This window comes from Pleurodeles waltl, chromosome 6, assembly GCF_031143425.1.
Source record: "Pleurodeles waltl isolate 20211129_DDA chromosome 6, aPleWal1.hap1.20221129, whole genome shotgun sequence".
NCBI classification, from domain to species: Eukaryota; Metazoa; Chordata; class Amphibia; order Caudata; family Salamandridae; genus Pleurodeles; species Pleurodeles waltl.
Window position 1 is genome coordinate 698,903,872 of NC_090445.1, and position 26,356 is coordinate 698,930,227.

Sequence of the window (26,356 nt, forward strand, 5' to 3'; positions counted from 1 at the left end):
AGCACCTGCACTTCAGGGAAAATTCCTGTGGGATGGAGGATTGGTGAGATCAGGTCAGGCTCCAACTGGGTACACAGTTCCTGGATTGTGGCACGGTCAAACCTGTAGGTGATGACCAAATGTCGCTCCTCCATTGTTAACAGGTCCACCAGCGGTCGGTACACCGGAGGATTCCGCCATCTTCTCAAATGTCCCATCTGACGGTGGCTAAGAAGGACAACAGCGACTACAGAGTCAACAAATTCTCAGGTATGTACCCACAGCTACACAGAACACGACACCAAATACAAAACTCTTCCTGTATGTGTGTTGAGTGTAGGCCTAGGTATGTGTGATGCAGTAGTAAATGAAGCCATGTGGGCCCCTGAAATGGCAGATGCCTGACCTCTAAAGGGGGACAATGGGATGTGAGGTATCTGCGCTGACGTTGTACTCCGTCGCGGTAGGCGGTCGTAGACCACGGCGCAATGCTGCATTGGTTAACATTGGACCCTATGGGTCCCAGGAGCCAATGATGAAGTGCGCCGGCGGTGATGATATGCACCGCCGCGGACGTCATCGCCGCGGACGTGACCGCCATTTTCTATCTGTTCAATCACTCGATACCTGATCTTCGACAGGAGAGGACCTACACTGCAAGTGCTGCTGTGACCTCAGTCTGGAAGAGACAATGGCTGCTGCGTCTGGGGAAAGGGCCCCTGCCTTCACTGCTCAGGAGTTGGAGAAGCTCGTGGACGGGGTCCTCCCCCAGTACACGCTACTCTACGGTCCTCCAGACCAACAGGTAAGTACACAGGGAGCACGTTGTATGGGCTATGCTGGGTGGAGAGGGCTGGATGTCAGTAGGAAGGGGGCAGAGTTCTGTGACAATGAAGGACTGTGAATGCATGTGTCACATGGCAAGGGTAGGGATGTGGGTCACTCACTTCGACGGTGCAGTTGGTAATGACTTCTCTTCTTCCCATGTACATGTCATGTAGGTCAGCGCCCACCAGAAGAAGGACATTTGGCGTGCCATCACCAAGGACGTACGGACCCTGGGGGTCCACCAGAGACGGGGCACCCACTGCCTTAAAAGATGGGAGGACATTCACTGCTGGAGCAAGAAGACGGCGGAGGCTCAGCTAGTGATGGCCTCCCAACGTGGGAGGGGTGCCCGTCGCAATATGACCCCCCTGATGTTCCGGATCCTGGCGGTGGCCTACCCTGAGTTGGATGGGCACTTGAGGGCATCACATCAGACACAAGGGGGTGAGTACACTCTCATTCTGCGGACTTTGCGCGCAGTGGAGGGGTCTGGGTGGGGGAGGAGGGCTGTGGGTTTCCCTAGGCCAGGGCGAGTTACGTAGGCTAGGCCCATTCGTAAGGCATGGCCCTGTGGCACTCCACCCCACCTCTGTAGAGTGCCAAGTACAGGTATACATACCCCTGTGTCATCTATGTGGACAGATCACACTCATAGCCATGTAGGCCATATCCCAGGAATTGCATCTGTAGAGGCCAAGAGCACGGCGTAGTGCAGGGGGCTGCTGTGTCTGTATTGTCCGCCAATGGTAGCGGTAAGCCATGCACTCAACCTTTCTTTCTTCTGTCGTTCCTCCCCCCTTTTTGTGCTCTCCCTGTTTGTTTGTGCATCAGCATCATCAGGTGGAGGTACAGTGGCACCGGAGCACGAGGGAGCTGCATCCCACATGGCCATGGAGGGCCACACCACAGACTCTGAATACACCATTGGGACGGAGGGCGAGGGGAGCTTCACATCGGTCACCGGATCAGCAAACAGCGACACAGACTCATCCGCCGATGGGAGCTCCTTTGTGGTGGCAGCACCATCTGTGCCCCCCACTTCTACAGGTACAGCCGCCACCCCCCATACCAGCACCGCCCTCCCAGCAGCCCCTCGGCCTTCGCTCCGTGCCCGCTCACCCAGGAGGGTGGGCATCACCTTCGCCCCAGGCACCTCAGCCCCTGCCCCTGTCACCTCTGCTGCCCTCAGTGAGGAGGCCATTGAGCTCCTCAGGTCACTCACTGTTGGGCAGTCTACCATTGTGAATGCCATCCAGGGTGTAGAAAGGGAGTTGCAACACACTAATGCATTCCTGGAGGGCATTCACTCTGGTGAGGCTGCCCATCATCGAACCCTGCAATCTCTGGCCTCAGCACTGATGGCAGCCATTGTCCCTGTGCCTAGCCTCCCCCCTCCAACTTCCTCCACCCAGACCCAATCCCCTGTACCCCAGCCTATCCCAACCACACCATCATACAAGCATGCACACACCTCAACACACAAAAGTAGCTGAGGCAAACATAGGCACCACACATCCCACAGGCACTCACACAAGCATCACCCACATACAGACACACCAACATCCACTGCCTCCACTGTGTCCCCCTCCTCGTCGTCTCCCTCCTCCCTCGCAGTGTCGTCTACACTCTCACCTGCATGCACTACATCTACAGGCACTAGGACTCGCACCAGAACACCCAGCACCACACCCCGCTCACCTGCACTCACCACCCCCACTGCCATTTACACGTCCCCTGTGTCCACTCCCAGTGTGTCTGTGACGCCCCCTCCCAAAGTACACAAACGCGAGCACCCACACACCCAACATCCATCCACCTCACACAGCCTCCAGTACCTGCACCCAAATCACCTAAAGTTACACCTCCTACAACCACCTCCTCTTCCTCCACTCCCAGACCCCCTCCAGCTATCCATCGCAGTGTTCGTCAGAAACTCTTCCTCAGCAATGTTGATCTCTTTCCCACCACCCCCACTCCTCTATTTCAAAGGTCCCGTAGTAGCACCTCAGCCAAAAAAACTCCGTACCAGTGGTGCGTGTTAAAGGTGTGTGGAGTGCACCGGCCACCAGGGCAGCCAGTGTGACACGGAGCCAAAGCACTGCCAGTCCACCCCCTGTAAAGCACCTTAAGTTGGAAAGTGGCCGACGGGAGAGGGTGAAGACTCCTGCCGGCAAAACAGCTCACAAGGGTCCCGGGGGGAGTGCCGAGTCAGCTGTGACTCCTCCCAAGGTGGTGAAGGGGCAGAAGAAGTCTCCAAAGTCTGGTAAGAGCAGCACGGCGGAGAAGGCCGCCATCCTCCCCACCGGCCGGGACGCCCTGGAGGGCACCACTGTCGTCACTGGTCCGGAGACCACCGCCAGAGTCAGTGCCCTGGAGGGCAGCACTATCGTCACTGGTCCGGAGACCACCGCCAGAGACAGTGCCCTGGAGGGCAGCACTGTCGTCACTGGTCCGGAGACCACCGCCAGAGTCAGTGTGCTGGAGGACAGCACTGTCATCACTGGTCCGGAAACCACCGCCAGAGTCAGTGCCCTGGAGGGCAGCACTGACGTCACTGGTCCGGAGACCACCGCCAGAGTCAGTGCCCTGGAGGGCAGCAGTATCATCACTGGTCCGGAGACCACCGCCAGAGTCAGTGACTTGGAGGGCCCCGGCAGCCACAGCCTTGCTGGGCACTGAGGGACCGTCATGTCTCACACCGCTGAACAAGTCAGAGACAGCAAAGGCAAGCACCGCTGAACAGGGAAAAGACCGCCATGGTGAAGACCGCTGAACAGGGCAAAGCACCGCTGAACAGGGCAAAGACCGCCATGCTGAAGACCGCTGAACAGGTCAGAGACTGCAAAGGCAAGCACCGCTGAACAGGGCAAAGACCGCCATGGTGAAGACCGCTGAACAGGGCAAAGACCGCCATGGTGAAGACCGCTGAACAGGGCAAAGACCGCAATGGCAAAGCACCGCTGAACAGGTCAGAGACAGCAAAGGCAAGCACCGCTGAACAGGGCGAAGACCACCATGGTGAAGACCGCTGAACAGGGCAAAGCACCGCTGAACAGGGCAAAGACCACCATGGCAAAGCACAGCTGAACAGGTCAGAGATTGCAAAGGCAAACACTGCTGAACAGGGCAAAGACCGCCATGGTGAAGCCCGCTGAACAGGGCAAAGACCGCCAAATCAAGCATCGTTAGCCCATGTGCAGCTGGGACAGTGACGGAACTGGGACCGTCACGGGGAGCTTGATGCACTCTGGGCACCAGTCCACCTCCAGAACCAGTGGAGACCTGCATCCACTCTGTCTGTCCTTCACAGGATGAAGCACTCTGGGCACCAGTCCCCCTCCAGAACCAGTGGAGACCTGCATCCACTCTGTCTGTCCTTCACAGGATGAAGCACTCTGGGCACCAGTCCCCCTCCAGAACCAGTGGAGACTGTTATCCACTTGAGAGACTGTGGCTTTGCACTCCCCAGGATGGTACAGTGGGCAAACCACCCACTGTAGAGACTTGAGAGACTGTGGCTTTGCACTCCCCAGGATAAAGCAGTGGGCAAACCACCCACTGGAGTGACTTGAGAGACTGTGGCTTTGCACTCCCCAGGATAAAGCAGTGGGCAAACCACCCACTGGAGTGACTTGAGAGACTGTGGCTTTGCAGTCCCCAGGATAAAGCAGTGGGCAACCCACCCACTGGAGAGACTTGAGAGACTGTGGCTTTGCACTCCCCAGGATGGTACAGTGGGCAAGCCACCCACTGTAGAGACTTGAGAGACTGTGGCTTTGCACTCCCCAGGATAAAGCAGTGGGCAACCATCCCACTGGAGAGACTTGAGAGACTGTGGCTTTGCACTCCCCAGGATGGTACAGTGGGCAAGCCACCCACTGTAGAGACTTGAGAGACTGTGGCTTTGCACTCCCCAGGATACATCAATGGGCATGGAGCCCTGTCGTGGATCTGGCATGGTGCTGTAATCCGGCTGAGGTGCCCCCCCTTCCCTTCCCCCTGAGGTGCCTGTTGTATTTCTATCTGATGCCCCTGCAGTGTTCTCTCGGTTTGTGGACAGGTATCTAGTGTGGGCCTCGCCCATGCATTGTGGGACCAGTGGTCCACGGACATTGATATGTGCATACCTGCACTACTAATCGTGATGTATGATTTTCAAATGTTTATATATATCTGTATATATTTGGTAACTGTATTTTGATACATTACAATGGTTGTACTCATTTCCTTTTGTGTTTCCATTCTTCCGGTGGGGTTGTGGGTTGTTACTGTGCTGTTTGGTAATGCATTGGTGTGTGTGTTGTAGTGGGTGAGGGTTGGGTTGTGGGTGGGGGTGTTGCGTGTGTGTGTCCCTGACTTTTGCCTCCCCCCTCCTCTATGTCGTAGGTGCAGTACTCACTGTTGTCTTCGGCGCCTACGTTGCTGGTGTTTGTAGAGGAGCAGGGAGACAAGCGCAGGGAGTATTTGTAGTTCGGGCTCCATGGTGGCCTCCTTCCTTGTGGAGTGTGCTGAGGTGAGCGTTTTCCCATTGCAAAAGCTGTTTCTGCCGTGTTTTATCCATGGTGAATCTGCCCCGGAAAAGGTGGCGGATTGGTGGTTTGTGATACTGTGGGCGGTACATTGTCTTCCGCCTGTCTGTTGGCGGTGACCGCCGCGGTGCTTGTCTGTACCGCCGTGGCGGTCGGAGTGTTAAAGTGGCTGTCTATGTTGGCGGTTTCCGCCACGGTCATAATTCCCATATTACCGCAGCTTTAACACCGTCTGCCAGGGTTGTAATGACCTATAATTGCTAGTCTTGTATTCCAGCGCTTTTGATGGTGATATAGTTGAAAGTTTATGTTGAAAAAGGGAAACTTACTGTATTAAAATCCATTAATTCGGAGACTATGTTTCAGAAGTAATTGATACACCCATGCCAAATTCTGCTGCTTCTTCTGGCAGAGGTCAACATATTCATTGAATTGACATCTATAACATATTCCAATTCAAGCACAGTCCCATTAGTCATGCTGTGAGGGAAATGCTATTTACTTCGTATTTAGAAAAAAAGAGAAGTCCCAAAGGGGAAAGTTTTACTTATAATATTTTCGCTCTACATTGCATTTAACTATATGAATGTGCCGTATACTGCAGTGAAGTGAAGCAAAGAAATATAAGAGATTGAAGAATACATTCCTAAACTTAGAGAACATAAGTGTTCAACAAATCTCTGTTATTGCTCTTGATAGTGGAAATAGTATCATGCCCTTCTTAAGCCCCCTTCTTGTTGCAAAGAAAGATGGTAATGAAAAGGTATACCAAACAACATTTACCTGGAGGGAATGCTCCTGTGGTCGCTGGTGGAGTTTGTGATGTTTTTGAAGCTGTTGTCTCTATCAAAATAAAAAAAAGCAACTTATGTGAAGGTTAGTTCTTTAGGAGCATCTCTTTAGGTCAGAAGAAAAGCAAACCATAAATAGATTTTGCAAATAGAAAATAATGTGCTTATTTGAACAGGCAGCTACCAGAGAAATATATATATTATGTGGACCCACTCTCCCTGCACAGATAGGTATAAAAAATAAAGTGTGTCAAGCTGCATTTACCTGCAGAAGATGTTCCCGTTGTTGCATGCGGCTCTTGTGATGTTTTTGAAGAAGTTGTTTCTAATGAAAAATAAACATTTTACTTATATGCTTTATTTCTATAGGTGTATTTCTTGAAGTGAGAATGGAAGGAAACCATAAATATGTCTCATAAAATGTAATAATGCTCATTGGTGAGCTTTCATCCATGTATGCTAGCTGAAGTAATCAAACCTCACTCTTTGAATCCATGCCATGGACTATGGATGAAAGCAAACACATCATTACAGATGACTAGCTTAATACATTTCTTGCAATTTGCAAAGGTACAAGATGTCACTAGAAACGACTTCTAGGTCACTCAGAAAGATTGGATCAGTTGACAAATTTCACGTTTCATGGCAGCCATGAGTGTTATAAAGACCTATATAAAAGGAACATTTCAATGACATGAAGAGATGGTAATTTCCCAATTAAATTGATTATTCTTTCAAAAATGCGCTAAGGAAGGATAGATCATCCCATGGACACTTGCTTGCTAATAACCTAGACATACGTACTTATCAATAAAATGATAGAAAATTCATGTAATTGAAATCAAAGTAAAACTTACTCATATATTCCCATCACTCCCACTGAACATTTTGAAGTTTTTCAGAAGCAAGGCTCCAATAAATATATTCAATATAGAGATGGATTCTTCTGCAATACTAATTTGGTTTATGTGATACTAAACCACCCTTTTCACTGGAAGGATATATTTTGGGAGTTTGATCCAGGTAGCTCAATCAGATTATGGGCAATACCTATAAAGCCTACATCAACAAGGTTTCGGAGATTTTCAGAGATAGAAAAATAATTTTGAACAGACTAATTATTTTATACTCTATTTTTCAAAGGCTGACACAAATGACCATTTACACAATCTGCTTAACAGATGAAGTGAGTAATCATGTTTGTCATACTGGATATATAATATATTTAGTGATGCATGTCAAGGTGAGACCTTTTATATAACCCAGGTAAGCACATTCCAATGACCTCTGTGTCAGAGAAGTAGAAAAATTACAATTGTTTTTGTCTCTTTATCTGGATTGGATTTTGCTGTTATTTCTGGTGTTTCAGTTGATGGTTTAGTTGAGGTTGTTGTCTCTAAAATGATAGAGAAGAATTATTTAACCTTATAAATGTACGGGTCAGTTGGACAAGTCTTTGCAGTGGGTGGGTTGCCACTGTTTTATCCTGGGGAGTGCAAAGCCACAGTCTCACAAGTGGATAACAGTTTACATTGGTTTTGGAGGGGGACTGGTGCCCAGAGTGCTTCATCCTGTTAAGGACCGATGGAGTGGATGCTGTTCTCCACAGGTTCTGGAGGGGGACTGGTGCCCACAGTGCTTCATCCTGTTAAGGACAGACAGAGTGGATGCTGTTCTCCACTGGTTCTGGAGGGGGACTGGTGCCCACAGTGCAACACGCTCCCCGTGATGGTCCCAGTTCCGTCACTGCCCCTGCCGCACCTGGGCTAACGATGCTTGAGTTGGCGGTGCTTGCCCTGTTCAGCGGTGCTTGCCATGTTCAGCGGTGCTTGCCATGGCGGTCTTTGCCCTCTTCAGCCGTGCTTGGCCTGTTCAGCGGTGCTTGCCCTGTTCAGCGGTGCTTGCCATGGCGGTCTTTGCCCTGTTCAGCTGTGCTTGGCCTGTTCAGCGGTGCTTGCCATGGCGGTCTTTGCCCTGTTCAGCGGTGCTTGGCCTGTTCAGCAGTGCTTGACTTTGCTGTCTCTGACCTGTGCAGCAGTGTGTGCCATGGCGGTCCCTCATTGCCCAGCGGGGCTGTGGCTGCTGGAGCCCTCCTGGGCACTGACTCTGGCGGTGGTCTTCTGACCAGTGACAATTGTGCTGCCATCCTGGCCGGACCAGTGACGATTGTGCTGCCCTCCTGGGCACTGACTCTGGCGGTGGTCTCCGGACCAGTGACGATTGTGCTGCCCTCCTGGGCACTGACTCTGGCGGTGGTCTCCGGACCAGTGACGATTGTGCTGCCCTCCTGGGCACTGACTCTGGCTGTGGTCTCCTGACCAGTGACGATTGTGCTGCCCTCCTGGGCACTGACTCTGGCGGTGGTCTCCTGACCAGTGACAATTGTGCTGCCCTCCTGGGCACTGACTCTGACGGTGGTCGCCGGACCAGTGACGATTGTGCTGCCCTCCTGGGCACTGACTCTGGCGGTGGTCTCCGGACCAGTGATGATGGGGCTGGCGGTGGGCTCCTGGGCAGCGGGGAGGATGGCAGCCTTCTCCGCCATGTTGCTCTTCCCCGACTTTGGCTACTTCTTCTGCCCCTTCCCCACCTTGGCAGGAGTCACAGCTGACTCAAAAACCCCTGCCGCGACCCTTGTGAGCGGCTTTGCCTGCAGGAGTCTTCACCCTCTTCCGTTGGGAACTGTCTAACTTCTGGTGCTTCACAGGGGGTGGACTGGCAGTGCTTTGGCTCCGTGTCAAACTGGCTGCCCTGGTGCCCGGTGCACTCCACACACCTCTAACAGCCAAAACTGGTACCGGACTTTTTTTGGCTGAGGTGCTACTACGGGACCTATGAATTGGAGGGGGGGTGGTGGGACAGAGGTCAAGGTTGCTCAGGAAAAGTTTCTGACGAACACTGGGACGGGTAGCCGGAGGGGGTCTGGGAGTGGAGGAAGAGGAGGTGGTTGTAGGAGGTGTAACTTTTGATGCTTTGGGTGCAGGTGCATGTTCTGGAGGCTGTCGTGAGGTGGATGGATGTTGGGTGTGTGTGCGCCCGCGTTTGTGTACTGTGGGAGGGGGCATCACAGACACACTGGGAGAGGACACAGGGGACGTGTAAATGGCAGTGGGGGTGGTGAGTGCAGGTGAGCAGGGTGTGGTGCTTGGTGTTCTGGTGCGAGTCCTGGTGGCTGTAGTGGTAGTGCATGCAGGTGAGAGTGTAGACAACACTGGGAGGGAGGAGGGAGACGAGGAGGAGGGGGACATTGTGGAGGCAGTGGATGTTGCTGTGTCTGTATGTGGGTAATGCTTGTGTGAGTGCCTGTGGGATGTGTGGTGCCTATGTTTGCCTGAGCTGCCCTTGTGTGTTGAGGTGTGTGCAGGCTGGTCTGATGGTGTGCTTGGGATAGGCTGAGGTACAGGGGATTGGGTCTGGGTGGAGGAAATTGGAGGGGGGAGGCTAGACACAGGGACAATGGCTGACATCAGTGCTGAGGCCAGAGATTGCAGGGTTTGATGATGGGCAGCCTGACCAGAATGAATGCCCTCCAGGAATGCATTAGTGTGTTGCAACACCCTTTCTACACCCTGGATGGCATTCACAATGGTAGACTGCCCAATAGTGAGTGACCTGAGGAGGTCAATGGCCTCCTCACTGAGGGCAGCAGGGGTGACTGGGGCAGGGGCTGAGGTGCCTGGGGCGAAGGTGATGCCCTCCCTCCTGGGTGAGCGGGCACGGGGTGAACGCTGAGGAGCTGCTGGGAGGGCGGTGCTGGTAGGGGGGGTGGCGGCTGTACCTGTAGAAGTGGGGGGCACAGATTTTGCCACCACCACAAGGGAGCTCCCATCGGAGGACGAGTCTGTGTCGCTGGTTGCTGATCCGGTGACCGCCGTGAAGCTCCCCTCGCCCTCCGTCCCACTGGTGTATTCAGAGTCCATGGTGTGGCCCTCCATGGCCATGTGGGATGCAGCCCCCTCGTGCTCCGGTGCCCCTGTACCTCCGCCTGATGATGCTGATGCACAAGAGAACAGGGAGACCACAAAAAGGGGTGGGGAAACAGAAGAAAGACAGGTTGAGTGCATGGCTTACCGCTACCGTTGGCGGACAATACAGACACAGCAGCCCCCTGCACTACGCCGCGCTCTACAGATGCAGTTCCTGGGATATGGCCGACATGGCTATGATAGACATCTGCACACATAGATGACACAGGGGCATGTATACCTGTACTTGGCACTCTACAGAGGTGGGGTGGAGTGCCACATGGCCTGCATTACGGAGGGGCCTAGCCTACGGAACTCGTTCTGGTCTAGGGAAACCCACAGCCCTCCTCCCCCACCCAGACACCTCCATTGCGCGCAAAGTCATGATAATGTGAGTGTACTCACCCCCTTGTGTCTGCTGTGATGCCCTCATGTGCCCAACCAACTCAGGGTAGGCCACCGCCAGGATCTGGAACATCAGGGGGTCATGGTGCGACGGGCACCCCTCCCACGTTGGGAGGCCATCCCCAGCTGAGCCTCCGCCGTCTTCTTGCTCCAGCGGCGAATGTCTTCCCATCTTTTACGGCAGTGGGTGCTCTGTCTCTGGTGGACCCCCAGGGTCCGGACGTCCTTGGCGATGGCACGCCAAATATCCTTCTTCTGGTGGGCGCTGACCTACATGACATGTATAGGGGAAGAAGAGAAGTCATTACCAACTGCACCGTCGAAGTGAGTGGCCCCATCCCTGCCCTTGACATGTGGCACATACATTCACACTCCTTCATGCTAGCAGAACTCTGCCCTCTTCCTACTTACATCCAGCCCTCTCCACCCAGGCATAGCCCATACAACTTACACCCTATGTACTCACCTGTTGGTCTGGAGGACCGTAGCGTAGCGTGTACTGGGGGAGGACCCCGTCCACAAGCTTCTCCAACTCCTGTGCAGTGAAGGCAGGGGCCCTTTCCCCAGACGCACACGCCATTGTCTCTTCCAGACCGAGGTCACAGCAGCAATTGCAGTGTAGGTCCTCTCCTGTCGAAGATCAGGTATCAAGTGACTGAACAGATCGAAAATGGCGGTCACGTCCGCGGCGGTGCGTATCATCACCGCCGGCGCACTTCGTCATTGGCTCCTGCGACCCATAGGGTCCTATGTTAACCAATGCAGCATTGTGCCGCGGTCTACGACCGCCTACCGCGACGGTGTACAACACCAGCGCAGTTACCTCACATCCCATTGTCCCACTTTAGAGGTCAGGCATCCGACATTTCAGGGGACCACATGGCTTCATTTTCAACTGCGTCACACATACCTAGGCCTGGAGTCAACACACATACAGAAAGTTTTTTGTATTTTGTGTCGTGTTCTGTGTAGCCGTGGGTACATACCTCTGAATTGGTTGACTCTGTGGTCGCTGTTGTCCTTCCTAGGCACCGTCAGCTGGGACATGTGAGAAGATGGTGGAATCCTCCGGTGTACTGACCTCTGGTGGACCTGTTGACAATGGAGGAGCGACATTTAATCATCACCTACAGGTTTGACCGTGCCACAATCCTGAAACTGTGTACCCAGTTGGAGCAAGACCTTATGTCACCAATCCGCCATCCCACAGGAATCCCCCCTCAAGTGCAGGTGCTATCAGTGCTCCATTTCCTAGCAAGTAGGTCATTTCAAACAACAGTGGCCATGGCATCAGGGATGTCCCAGCCTATGTTTTCCAACGTGTTGTCCAGAGTGTTGTCTGCCCTGCTGAAACACATGAGGAGGTACATCGTTTTCCCTCAGGTGGAGGATTTGGTTACAGTTAAAGGTGACTTCTATGCCCTTGGACATATCCCTAACATCATAGGTGCCATTGATGGGACACATGTAGCTCTGGTCCACCCCACGGGAGTGAACAGGTGTACAGGAACCAGAAGAGTTATCGTTCCATGAATGTACAGATGGTATGTTTGGCAGACCAGTACATCTCCCAGGTAAATGCTATGTTCCCTGGCTCAGTGCATGACGCCTACATCCTGCAGAATAGCAGCATCCCTTATGTGATGGGTCAACTCCAGAAGCACCGGGTGTGGCTATTAGGGGACTCTGGTTACCCCAAGCTGTTATGGCTACTGACCCCAGTGAAGAATCCCAGGACCAGGGCAGAGGAACGCTACAATGAGGCCCATGGGTGGACCAGGAGGGTGATCAAACGCACCTTCGGCCTCCTGAAGGCCAGGTTCAGGTGCCTGCATATGACAGGTGGTTCCCTATTCTACTCACCAAGGAAGGTGTGCCAGATCATGATCGCCTGCTCTATGCTTCACAATCTTGCTTTGCGACGCCAGGTGCCTTTTCTGCAGGAGGATGGTCCAGATGACAGTGTTGTGGCAGCTGTGGAGCATGTGGACAGTGATGAGGAGGAAGCAGAGGAAGAAAACATTGACAACAGGGACTCTGTCATACAGCAATATTTCCAGTGACACACAGGTGAGAAAAATTTCTTTGCTAGTACATTTACTTTCACACTTCTACCTCTATCCTGTCTGTCAATTCGAAGCAGTATTTGGTAACTGAGTTGTACATTTCCATTACGGTTTCACAGGTGTGGTTACCAACGTGTGTCATCTGCTTGCATCCTTCATGGACTTGTGATGTGTGACATAGGTATGTTTACATTACAATCTTCGAAAGGATTTTGTCATTGTCATAGTTAATACAAATTTTAAAATTCACAGACTGACTCCAGATTGTTTTGTGGTTCAAGGGTGTTTATTAATGTGCTAATGATTGGAGGGGGTGGCAAAACGGTGAGGGGGGATGGTGGAGGAATGTCCATGGCAGAGTCCAGTCTATTAGTCTCACAGGTGCACTGCCCATATGGGCATAGGAAGTGGAGCTGGGGCAGTTCGAATATGGACAGGGTAACAAAATGGGACAGTGGGATGACAATCAGGGTGGTCTCATTTCTTGGCGGGGGTCTTGCCATCGTGCTCTGTCCTGTTCCTGGATCTCAGGGACCGCTTGCGGGGTGGTTCTCCGTCTGCAGGGGTTTGGGTGCTGGTGTGGTGGTCCTGTGGCGGGGCGTCCTGTCCACTAGTGCAGGCTAGTGTCAGGGGCCCCTTGGAGTGCCACAGAGTCCCTCATGGTGATCTGTATGTCCTTCAGCACCCCTACGATGGTGCCCAGGGCGGAGCTGATGGTTCTGAGCTCCTCCCTGAACCCCAAATACTGTTCCTCCTGTATGCGCTTGGTCTCCTGAAACTAGTCCAAGACCCTAGCTATCGTCTCCTGGGAGTGGTGGTATGCTCCCATGATGGAGGAGAGGGCCTCGTGGAGAGTGGGTTCCCTTGGCCTGTCCGCCCTCTGTCGCACAGCAGCCCTCCCAGTTCCCCTGTGTTCCTGGGCCTCCGTGCCCTGGACTGTGTGCCCACTACCACTGCCCCCAGGTCCCTGTTGTTGTTGGGGTGGTGGGTTATCCTGGGTTCCCTGTAGTGGTGGACACACAGCTGATTGACGTGTCCTAGGGACGGAGGTATGGGCCCGCTGGGTGGGTGCTGTGCTGGTGTTACCAGAGGGTGGAAGGTCAGTGTTGGGCTATGCCTGTGCGACGGTAACCGACTGTCCCGAGGCCCACGATGGTCCGGGCTGGTCATCTGGATCCAGTTGGCCAGAGCTGCTGTTGTCACTGTGGGCCTCTTCTGTGGGTGGGGTAGAGATGTCTGGACCCTCCTGTCTGGTGACGTTAGGTAGTGGTCCTGCAGGGGTATAAAAGCATGATTATTGCATCTGTGTGTGTCATGGTGTGCAATGGGTGGGTGAGCGTGTACCCCAGTGCTAGCATTCCTGTGTGTGGACTTATGTGATGATGGTTAGGGGGTGTTATGAGTATGTGCAGTGGGCATGCTTTAGTGACAGGTGTCCATGCTTTGTTGTGTCATGCAGGGCTTGGTGTTGGATGTGTGGTTTGTGTTATTAGTACATTAGTGAGGATTTGGCGTGATAGGGGAGGGGGTGAGGGTGGGGGTGTGTGATAGCATGCAGGTAGGGTGGGGGATATGATAGTTAAGATTTGACTTACCAGTGTCCATTCCTCCACCGACTCCTCCGAGGCCCTCAGGATGTCCCACTGCGTTGACCCTGTCCACGATTCTTCGCCATAGCTCCATCTTCCTAGCTATAGAGGTGTGCTGCAACGGTGATCCAAATTGCTGTGGCTCTACCCATACGATTTCCTTCACCATAACCCTGAGCTCCTCATCCAAAAACCTGGGGTGTCTTTGGCGTGCCATTGGGTGGTGTAGGTGATGTGTGGGGTGGTGTATGTGGTTATGAGTGTGGTGATGTGTAGTGGTGTGTGGTGTTTTGTGCGTGGATGTTGTGTGTGTGATGGTGTTGTGTGCCTATGTGTGGAGGGGTTGTCTATTGCTGTGCTCTCTGTCTGTCGCCCTCGTCTCTGATTTTTGGTCGTAGGGGTTTGTGGGTGATGTGGGTGTGTGTTTTATATGGTGTTGGGTGTGTGGGAGTTGTGTTTGTATGTGTATCAGGTGTGTGTTTTTGGAATTGACCAATGTGGCTGTGTTTTGGAGAAGTGTGTGTATTTTGAGCGCAGCGGTGTGTACCGCCAATGGAATACCGCGGTTGAAAGACCGTGCGTGGATTCATGGGTCGAGAATAGCATGGGCGTATTTCTGTTGGCGTGACGGTGGAGGTTTTGTTTTCGCCAGTTTATCACTGACCTTTGGTGAGGCGGACTTGTGTGGGTGTCTGAATTTTGACGGATTTCGGGATGTGGGTCATAATACCTGTGGCGGAATTCTGCGGCTGCGGCGGTGTGTTGGCGGTCTTCTGCGCGGCGGTAAGCAGCTTTTACCGCCAAAGTTGTAATGACCCCCATTATTTTCATTTGGTATTTACCTATAATTGCTAGTCTTGTATTCCAGTGCTTTTGATGGTGATATAGTTGAAAGTTTATGTTGAAAAAGGGAGACTTACTGTATTAAAATCCATTAATTCGGAGACTATGTTTCAGAAGTAAATTGATACACCCATGCCAAATTCTGCTGCTTCTTCTGGCAGAGGTCTACATATTAATTGAATTGACATCTATACCAAATTCCAATTCCAAAACAGTACCATTAGTCATGGCTGTGAGGGGAATGCTATTTACTTCGTATTTAGAAAAAGAAGAGAAGTCCCACAAGGGAAAGTTTTACTCATGCTTTTTTCACTCTACATTGCATTTAACTTTAGGAATGTGCCTTATACTGTAGTGAAGTGAAGTAAAGAAATATAAGAGATTGAGGAATATATTCCTAAACTTAGAGAACATAAGTGTACAACAAATATCTCTTATTGCTCTTGATAATGGAAATAGTATTATGCCCTTCTTAAGCCCCCTTCTTGTTGCAAAGAAAGATGGGAATAAAAAGGTATACCAAACAACATTTACCTGGAGGGAATGTTTCTGTGGTCGCTGGTGGAGTTTGTGATGTTTTTGAAGCTGTTGTCTCCATCAAAATAAAAAAAAGCTACTTATGTGAAGGTTAGTTCTTTAGGTGCATCTCTTTAGGTCAGAAGAAAAGCAAACCATAAATATGTTTTGCAAATAGAAAATAATGAGCTTATTTTAACAGGCAGCTACCAGAGAAATATATATATTATGTTGACCCACTCTTGCTGCACAGATAGGTATAAAAAATAAAGTGTGTCAAGCTGCATTTACCTGGAGAAGGTGTTTCTGTTGTTGCATGCGGCTCTTGTGATGTTTTTGAAGAAGTTGTTTCTTATTAAAACCAAAAATTTTACTTATATAAGCTTTATTTCTATAGGTGTATTTCTTGAAGTGAGAATGGAAGGAAACCATAAATCTGTCTCCTAAAATTTAACAATGCTCATTGGTGAGCTGTCATCCATGTATGCTAGTTGAAGCAATCACACCTCACTCTTTGAATCCATGCCATGGACTATGGATGAAGGAAAACACATTATTACAGATGACTAGCTTAATTCATTTCTTGCAATTTGCAAATGTACAAGATGTCACTAAAGACGATTTCTAGGTCACTCAGAAAGATTGGATCGGTTGACAAATTTCACAAAATCTTTTCATGGCAGCCATGAGTGTTATAAAGACCTAAATAAAAGGAACATTTCTATGACACGAAGAGAGGGTAATTTCCCAATTAAATTGACTATTCTTTCAAGAATGCGCTAAGGAAGGACAGATCACCCCATGGACACTTGCTAGCTAATGACCTAGACATATGTACTTATGAATAAAATGATAGAAAATTTACGTCATTGAAATCAAAGTAAAACTTACTCATATATTCTCATCACTCCCACTGAATATTTTGAAGTTTGTCAGAAGCAAGGCTCCATTAAATATAGTCATTATAGATATGCATTCTTCTGCAACACTAATTGGGTTTATGTGATACTAAACCATCCTTTTTACTGGAAGGATATTTTTGGGGAATTTGATCCCGGTAGCTCAATCAGATTATGGGCAATAACTATAAGGCCTACATCAACAATTTGTCGGAGATTTGCAGCAATAGCAAGATAATTTCGAACAGCCTAATTATTTTATACTCTATTTTTCAAAGGCTGACACAAATGACCATTTACACAATCTGTTTAACATATGAAGTGGGTAATCATGTTTGTCATACTGGATATAAGAATATATGTTGTGATGCATGTCAAGGTAAGACCTTTTATATAACCCAAGTAAACACACTCCCTCTGTCAGAGAAGAAGGAAAAGTTACAATTGTCTTTGTCTGTTTACCTGGATTGGTTTTTGCTGTTATTTCTGGTGTTTGAGTTGATGGTTTAGTTGAGGTTGTTATCTCTAAAATGATAGAGAATATTTACTTAACCTATAAATGTATGGGTCAGTTGGAATTAAAAAAAGGCAATTCTGAAGGAATATTTTCGTAAATTCGCCCTAAACTGATGTATATTTCAGCAGCTCTGATTTTGTCATGAACAGGAACGCAGCTGCTAGTAAGCATGGGCCTGATTTGTAAAGGTAAGTTACAATTTTGTGAATGTTTACTCTTTGATGTAAGTTTACTTCTTTTGGTATTGACAAACTTCACTTGGAAACTTAATACAGAAAATGTTAGAAACTTGTCTCCACCATGTGACTAATGCATTTGGCTCACTCTTATGTTGGTGGTTGGCATACCTCCCTAAACCCATCCCTGACTCTCCTTAAACCCCTCTTACTCTTCCTTAATCATATCAACTTTAGTAGTAAGTCTTTTCATTTTACCACTCATCCCCTGTGTCCATCCCACATTCACTACTAAAACATATACTTACTTGGAAGAAGACTATACAGTCAGGGAGCAAACTCCACACCAAATGTTAGGTAAAACATACAGTTTGTAGTACCATTTGTAGTGTGGTTTGTAGTATTACAAGACATCCCACAATGTGCAGTTTCAGAGTCAGATCCGTAGTTTTTTACAGAAAAATGTAATATTCTACAAAGGAAAGCATTCATCTTGCTGTAAATATACAATATTACATTTGCTTTAGGATGTGTGTCCTGCATTTCACTTCGTTCAAACGTCATGCTCAAATAACCAGTTGAAGCAATGGAAGGAACGAACATGAAGGCCACAATCTAGGGCTAGGACTATTTAGGAAAGATATGTTGCCAGAGTGACTGAAAATCATGGTAGAGATTTTCAAAGTCAGCAAGTGTTCTGAATTCTTATATGTGTTTAGTTTTTTTTTTGTCCAGGTAGTATTTGTGAAATCAAACAAATTGAGATAATTGCAGCATTGGGTTAAATTACTGCATTGGGTTGAATGACGGCATTAGGCATATATTCATAATTTTTAAAGACCTGGTGTGCTCTTAATGCTTTCCTTTATTTTCTATAAACCTTGGCAAGTTTAAAGATATTATGTTCATTTAGTATTTAGCTATAATTGCTATTCTTGTATTCCAGCGCTTTTGATGGTGATCTCGTTGAAAGTTTATTTTGAAAAAGGGAGACTTACAGTAAGAAAATCCATTAATTCGGAGACTATGTTTCAGAATTAAATTGATACACATATGCCAAATTATGCTGCTTCTTCTGGCAAAGGTCAACATATTCATTGAATTGACATCTATAACAAATTCAAATTACAGCACAGTCCTGTTAGTCATGGCTGTGAGGGAAATGCTATTTACTTCGTATTTAGAAAAAAAAGAGAAGTCCCACAAGGGAATGTTTTACTCAAGCTTTTTTCACTCTACATTGCATTTAACTTCGTGAATGTGCCTTATACTGTAGTGAAGCGAAGCAAAGAAATATAAGAGATTGAGGAATATATTCCTAAATTTAGAGAACATAAGTGTACAACAAATCTCTCTTATTGCTCTTGATAATGGAAATAGTATCATGCCCTTCTTAAGCCCCCTTCTTGTTGCAAAGAAAGATGGGAATAAAAAGGTATACCAAACAACATTTACCTGGAGGGAATGTTTCTGTGGTCGCTGGTGGAGTTTGTGATGTTTTTGAAGCTGTTTTTTCTATCAAAATAAAAAAAAAAGCTACTTATGTGAAGGTTAGTTCTTTAGGTGCATCTCTTTAGGTCAGAAGAAAAGCAGACCATAAATAGATTTTGCAAATAGAAAATAATGAGCTTATTTGAACAGGCAGCTACCAGAGAAATATATATATTATGTGGACCCACTCTTGCTGCACAGATAGGTATAAAAAATAAAGTGTGTCAAGCTGCATTTACCTGGAGAAGATGTTCCTGTTGTTGCATGCGGCTCTTGTGGTGTTTTTGAAGAAGTTTTTTCTAATGAAAAACAAAGATTTTACTTATATAAGCTTTATTTCTATAGATGTATTTCTTGAAGTCAGAATGGGAGGAAACCATAAATCTGTCTCATAAAATTGAATAATGCTCATTGGTGAGCTGTCATCCATGTATGCTAGTTGAAGCAATCAAACCTCACTCTTTGAATCCATGCCATGGACTATGGATGAAGGAAAATACGCTATTACAGATGACTAGCTTAATACATTTCTTGCAATTTGCAAATATACAAGATGTCACTAAAAACGATTTCTAGGTCACTCAGAAAGGTTGGATCGGTTGACATATTTCACTAAAACGTTTCACGGCAGCCATGAGTTTTATAAAGACCTAAATAAAAGGAACATTTCTATGACACGAAGAGAGGGTAATTTCCCAATTAAATTGATAATTCTTTCAAGAATGCACTAAGGAAGGATAGATCACCCCATGGACACTTCCTAGCTAATAACCTAGACATATGTACTTATCAATACAATGATAGAAAATTTACGTCATTTAAATCAAAGTAAAACTTACTCATATATTCCCATCACTCCCACTGAATATTTTGAAGTTTGTCAGAAGCAAGGCTCCATTAAATGTAGTCATTATAGAGATGTATTCTTCTGCAACACTAATTGGGTTTATGTGATACTAAACCATCCTTTTTACTGGAAGGATATTTTATTGGAATTTGATCCCGGTAGCTCAGTCAGATTATGTGCAATAACTATTAGGCCTACATCAACAATTTGTCGGAGATTTGCAGCGATAGCAAGATAATTTCGAATAGCCTAATTATTTTATACTTTATTTTTCAAAGGCTGACACAAATGACCATTTACACAATCTCTTGAACAGATGAAGTGAGTAATCATGTTTGTCATACTGGATATAAGAATATATGTAGTGATGCATGTCAAGGTGAGACCTTTTATATAACCCAGGTAAGCACATTCCAATGACCTCTTTGTCAAAGAAGTAGACAAGTTACAATTGTCTTTGTCTGTTTATCTGGATTGGTATTTGCTGTTATTTCTGGTGTTTAAGTTGATGGTTTAGTTGAGGTTGTTGTCTCTAAAATGATAGAGAAGATGTATTTAACCTTATAAATGTATGGGTCAGTTGGAATTAAAAAAAGGCAATTCTGAAGGAATATTTAAGTAAATTCACCTTAAACTAATGTATATTTCAGCAGCTCTGATTTTGTCATGAATAGGAACGCAGCTGCTAGTAACCATGGGCCTGACTTGTAAAGGTAAGTTACAATTTTGTGAATGTTTACTCTTTGTTGTAAGTTTACTACTTTTGGTATAAACAAACTCCACTTGGAAACTTAATACAGAAATGTTAGTAACTTGTCTCCACCATGTGACTAATGCATTTGGTTCACTCTTATGTCGGTGGTTGGCATACCTCCATAATCCCATCCCTGACTCTCCTTAAACCCCTCTTACTCTTCCTTAATCACATCAACTTTAGTAGCAAGTCTTTTCCTTTCACCACTCATCCCACGTGTCTATCCCACATTCACTACTAAAACATATACTTACTTGGAAGAAGACTAAACAGTCAGGGAGCAAACTCCACACCAAACGTTAGGTAAAACTTACATTTTGTTGTACCATTTGTAGTGTGGTTTGTAGTACTACAAGACATCCCAAAATGTGCTGTTTGAGAGTCAGATCCATAGTCTTTTTACAGAAAAATTTAATAATCTACAAAGGAAAGCATTCACCTTGATATAAATATACAATATTACATTTGCTTTAGGATGTGTGCCCTGCATTTCACTTCGTTCAAAAGTCATGCTCAAATAACCAGTGAAGCAATTTAAAGAATGAACATGAAGGCCACAATCTAGGGCTAGGACTATTTAGGAAAGACATGTTGCCAGAGTGACTGAAAATTATGGTAGAGATTTTCAAAGTCAGCAAGTGTTCTGAATTCTTACATGTGTTTAGTATTTTTTTTTGTCCAGGTAGTATTTGTGAAATCAAACAAATTGAGTTAATTGCAGCATTGGGTTGAATGACTGCATTGGTCCAATGACGGGATTAGGCATATATTCATCATTTTTAAAGACCTGGGGCCAGATGTAGCAAAGAAACATTTTGCGAGTTGTAAATAGCGAGTCATAGCGACTCGCTATTTGCAACTCGCAAAATGTTATGCAGAACGGTGTCTCAGACCCCGTCTGCGAGTCGGTATGGGGTCGCAATGACCCACCTCATGAATATTCATGAGGTGGGTCGCAAATTGCGGCCCCATACCGACTATGGGCACTCGCAAACATGGAAGCCTGCTGTAGTCAGCAGACCTCCGTGTTCGTGACTGCTTTAAATAAAGCAGTTTTTTTTTTTTTTAAAGTGTAGCCCGTTTTCCTTAAAGGAAAATGAGCTGCACTTAAAAAAAAAAACGAAACCTTTAGTTTCGGTATTTTTTCAGGGCAGGGAGTGGTCCGTTGGACCACTCCCTGCCCTGAAAAAATGTTTTTGGGTCCAGTCACAAACTGGAAGGGGTCCCATGGAGACCCCTTCCAATTTGCGAGTGGGTTACCATCCACTTGAAGTGGATGGTAACTGCAACACCATTTGCGACCGCATATGCGGTCGCAAATGGTATTGCATACCACTAGGAATCGCAAATAGGAAGGGAACACCCCTTCCTATTTGCGATTCTGAAATGCATTTTGCGAGTCGGTCCGACTCGCAGAATGCATTTCTGCATAGGAAAATGCGATTTGCAACTCGCAAACGGCAGTTTTTGCCGTTTGCGAGTTGCAAATCCTTTCCTACATCTGGCCCCTGGTGTGCTCTTAATGCTTTCCTTTATTTTCTATCAACCTTGGCAAGTTTAAAGATATTATGTTTATTTAGTATTTACCTATAATTGCTAGTCTTGTATTCCAGCGCTTTTGATGGTGATATAGTTGAAAGTTTATGTTGAAAAAGGGAGACTTACTGTATTAAAATCCATTAATTCGGAGACTATGTTTCAGAAGTAAATTGATACACTCACGCCAAATTCTGCTGCTTCTTCTGGCAGAGGTCAACATATTCATTGAATTGACATCTATAACAAATTCCAATTCCAGCACAGTCCCATTAGTCATGGCTGTGAGGGAAATGCTATTTACTTCGTATTGAGAAAAAAAGAGCAGTCCCCAAAGGGAAAGTTTTACTCATGCTATTTTCGCTCTACATTGCATTTAACTTTATGAATGTGCCTTATACTGCAGTGAAGTGAAGCAAAGAAATATAAGAGATTGAGGAATATATTCCTAAACTTAGAGAACATAGGTGTACAACAAATCTCTCTTATTGCTCTTGATAATGCTAATAGTATCATGCCCTTCTTAAGCCCCCTTCTTGTTGCAGAGAAAGATGGGAATAAAAAGGTATACCAAACAACATTTACCTGGAGGGAATGTTCCTGTGGTCACTGGTGGAGTTTGTGATGTTTTTGAAGCTGTTGTCGCTATCAAAATAAAAAAAAGCTATTTAAGTGAAGGCTAGTTCTTTAGGTGCATCTCTTTAGGTCAGAAGAAAAGCAAACCATAAATAGGTTTTGCAAATAGAAAATAATGAGCTTATTTGAACAGGCAACTACCAGAGAACTATATATATTATTTGGACCCACTCTTGCTTCACATATTGGTATAAAAAATAAAGTGTGTCAAGCTGCATTTACCTGGAGAAGATGTTCCTGTTGTTGCATGCGGCGCTTGTGATGTTTTTGAAGAAGTTGTTTCTAATGAAAAAGAAACATTTTACTGATATAAGCTTTATTTCTATAATTGTATTTCTTGAAGTGAGAATGGAAGGGAACCATAAATATGTCTCATAAAAGTTAATAATGCTCATTGGTGAGCTGTCATCCATGTGTGCTAGCTGAAGCGATCAAACCTCACTCTGAATCCATGCCATGGACTATGGATGAAGGCAAACACATTATTACAGATGTCTAGCTTAATACATTTCTTGCAATTTGCAAAGGTACAAATGTCACTAGAAACGATTTCTAGGTCACTCAGAAAGATTGTATCAGTTGACAAATTTCACTAAAACGTTTCATGGCAGCCATGAGTGTTATAAAGATCTAAATCAAAGGAACATTTCAATGACACGAAGAGATGGTCATTTCCCAATTAAATTGATTATTCTTTCAAGAATGCGCTAAGGAAGGATAGATCATCCCATGGACACTTGCTAGCTAATAACCTAGACATATGTACTTATCAATAAAATGATAGAAAATTCATGTAATTGAAATCAAAGTAAAACTTACTCATATATTCCCATCACTCCCACTGAATGTTTTGAAGTTTGTCAGAAGCAAGGCTCCAATAAATATAGTCAATATAGAGATGTATTCTTCTGCAATACTAATTGGGTTTATGTGATACTAAACCACCCTTTTCACTGGAAGGATATTTTTTTGGAATTTTATCCCGGTAGCTCAATCAGATTATGGGCGATACCTATAAAGCCTACATCAACAATTTGTTGGAGATTTTCAGTGAGAGCAAGATAATTTTGAATAGCTTAATTATTTTATACTCTATTTTTCAAAGGCTGACACAAATGACCATTTACACAATCTGTTTAACATATGAAGTGGGTAATCATGTTGTCATACTGGATATAAGAATATATGTAGTGATGCATGTCAAGTTAAGACCTTTTATATAACCCAGGTAAACACACTCCAATGACCTCTTTGTCAGAGAAGTAGGAAAAGTTAAAATTGTCTTTGGCTGTTTACCTGGATTGGTTTTTGCTGGTTTTTTTTGTTTTTGAGTTAATGGTTTAGTTGAGGTTGTTGTCTCTAAAATGATAGAGAAGGTTTATTTAACCTTATAAATGTATGGGTCGGTTGGAATTAAAAAAAGGCAATTCTGAAAGAATATTTATGTAAATTCACCCTAAACTGATGTATATTTCAGCAGCTCTTATTTTGTCATGAATAGGAACGCAGCTGCTAGTAACCATGAGCCTGATTTGTAAAGGTAAGTTACAATTTTGTGAATGTTTACTCATTGTTGTAAGTTTACTACCATTGGTATTGACAAACTCCACTTGGAAACTTAATACAGAAATGTCAGTAACTTGACTCCACCATGTGACTAATGCATTTGGCTCACTCTTATGTTGGTGGTTGGCATACCTCCCTAAACCCATCCCTGATTCTTCTTAAACCCCTCTTACTCTTCCATAATCACATCAACTTTAGTAGTAAGTCTTTTCCTTTTACCACTCATCCCATCGTGTCCATCCCACATTCACTACGAAAACATATACTTACTTGGAAGAAGACTAGACAGTCAGGGAGCAAACTCCACACCAAACGTTAGGTAAGACTTACATTTTGTAGTACCATTTGTAGTGTTGTTTGTAGTACTACAAGACATCCCACAATCTGCAGTTTGAGAGTCAGATCCGTAGTTTTTTTACAGAAAAATGTAATAATCTACAAAGAAAAGCATTTACCTTGCTATAAATATACAATATTACATTTGCTTTAGGATGTGTGTCCTGCATTTCACTTCGTTCAAAAGTCATGCTAAAATAACCAGTGAAGCAATAGAAAGAATGAACATGAAGGCCACAATCTAGGGCTAGGACTATTCAGGAAAGATATGTTGCCAGAGTGACTGAAAATTATGGTAGAGATTTTCAAAGTCAGCAAGTGTTCTGAATTCTTTTATGAGTTTAGTATTTGTTTTTGTCCAGGTAGTATTTGTGAAATCAAACAAATTGAGTTAATTGCAGCATTGGGTTGAATTACTGCATTGGGTCCAATGACGGGAATAGGCATATATTCATAATTTTTAAAGACCTGGTGTGCTCTTAATGCTTTCCTTTATTTTCTATCAACCTTGGCAAGTTTAAAGATATTGGCCCTCATTCTGACCTTGGCGGTCGGCGGAGAGGCGGCGGTCGGACCGCGAGCAGACCGGCGGTCCAAAAAATGGCATTCTGACCGCGGCGGTCACCGCCGCGATCGACCGCCACTTCCCCACTCCGACCGCCACGGCGGTCATGACCGACGGGCTGGAGTTTGCGCACTCCGGCCCGGCGGTCGCCCCAAGACCGCCACCCGTATCATGACCCTGCTTACCGCTGCGGTTTCTGGCGGTCGGGAACCGCCATGCGAACCATGGCGGTAGGCACTATCGGGGCCTGGGAATTCCTTCCCTGGCACTGATAGGGGTCCCCCCCATCCCCCACTGCCCCCCCGAGTCCTCCCCCCACCCCCTCCACCCCCCTGCCACCCCCCAGAGGTGGTACGAACCCTCTCCCCACCCCGAAATGCACATACACGCACCCCGACATGCACGCACCCCAACATGCACATCTGCACACCCCCATGCACGCACACATCACACAACACCCCCCCACCCCCTCCCCTCACGGACGATCAACTTACCTTGTGCGTTGGTTCTCCGGGAGGCGACGGGAGCCATAGGGACGTGACCGCCGACAGCACACCGCCAACAGAAGACCGCCACACAGAAATGTGGGTCGTAATTCTGGGGGCGGTGTTCTGCTGGCGTGGCGGTGGAGGTTGACCAGTCTCCACTTTCCCGCCGACCGCCAGTCTGGCTGCCGGCGGTTTCCCGGCGGAACGCTCCCAGCGGTCGGAATGCGCACAGCGGCATACCGCCGCGGTCGGCGGTCTTCACCGCGGCGGTAACTCGGCGGTCTTGCGAAAAGACCGCCGAGGTCAGAATGAGGGCCATTATGTTCATTTAGTATTTACCTATAATTGCTAGTCTTGTATTCCAGCGCTTTTGATGGTGATATAGTTGAAAGTTTATGTTGAAAAAGGGAGACTTTCTGTAGTAAAATCCATTAATTCAGAGACTATGTTTCAGAAGTAAATTGATACACCCACGCCAAATTCTGCTGCTTCTTCTGGCAGATGTCAACATATTCATTGAATTGACATCTATAACAAATTCCAATTCCAGCACAGTCCCATTAGTCATGGCTGTGAGGGAAATGGTATTTACTTCGTATTGAGAAAAAAAGAGCAGTCCCAAAAGGGAAAGTTTTACTCATGCTATTTTCGCTCTACATTGCATTTAACTTTATGAATGTGCCTTATACTGCAGTGAAGTGAAGCAAAGAAATATAAGAGATTGAGGAATATATTCCTAAACTTAGAGAACATAGGTGTACAACAAATCTCTCTTATTGCTCTTGATAATGGAAATAGTATCATGCCCTTCTTAAGCCCCCTTCTTGTTGCAGAGAAAGATGGGAATAAAATGGTATACCAAACAACATTTACCTGGAGGGAATGTTCCTGTGGTCACTGGTGGAGTTTGTGATGTTTTTGAAGCTGTTGTCGCTATCAAAATAAAAAAAAAGCTACTTATGTGAAGGCTAGTTCTTTAGGTGCATCTCTTTAGGTCAGAAGAAAAGCAAACCATAAATAGGTTTTGCAAATAG

General features: G+C 46.5%; 1 protein-coding gene across 1 annotated transcript in view; it reads right to left on the reverse strand.

Moving 5' to 3' along the window:
- Nucleotides 1-26,356, reverse strand: part of LOC138301686 (putative uncharacterized protein DDB_G0277255) — a 163,546-nt gene that overhangs the window by 86,790 nt on the left and 50,400 nt on the right. The window contains exons 9-14 of the mRNA XM_069242201.1: nucleotides 22,590-22,649; nucleotides 18,834-18,893; nucleotides 16,873-16,935; nucleotides 7,441-7,523; nucleotides 6,393-6,452; nucleotides 6,120-6,179 (exon numbers count right to left, since the gene is read on the reverse strand). Coding sequence (XP_069098302.1) covers nucleotides 6,120-6,179; nucleotides 6,393-6,452; nucleotides 7,441-7,523; nucleotides 16,873-16,935; nucleotides 18,834-18,893; nucleotides 22,590-22,649 — 386 coding nt within the window. The remainder of the gene's footprint in view (nucleotides 1-6,119; nucleotides 6,180-6,392; nucleotides 6,453-7,440; nucleotides 7,524-16,872; nucleotides 16,936-18,833; nucleotides 18,894-22,589; nucleotides 22,650-26,356) is intronic.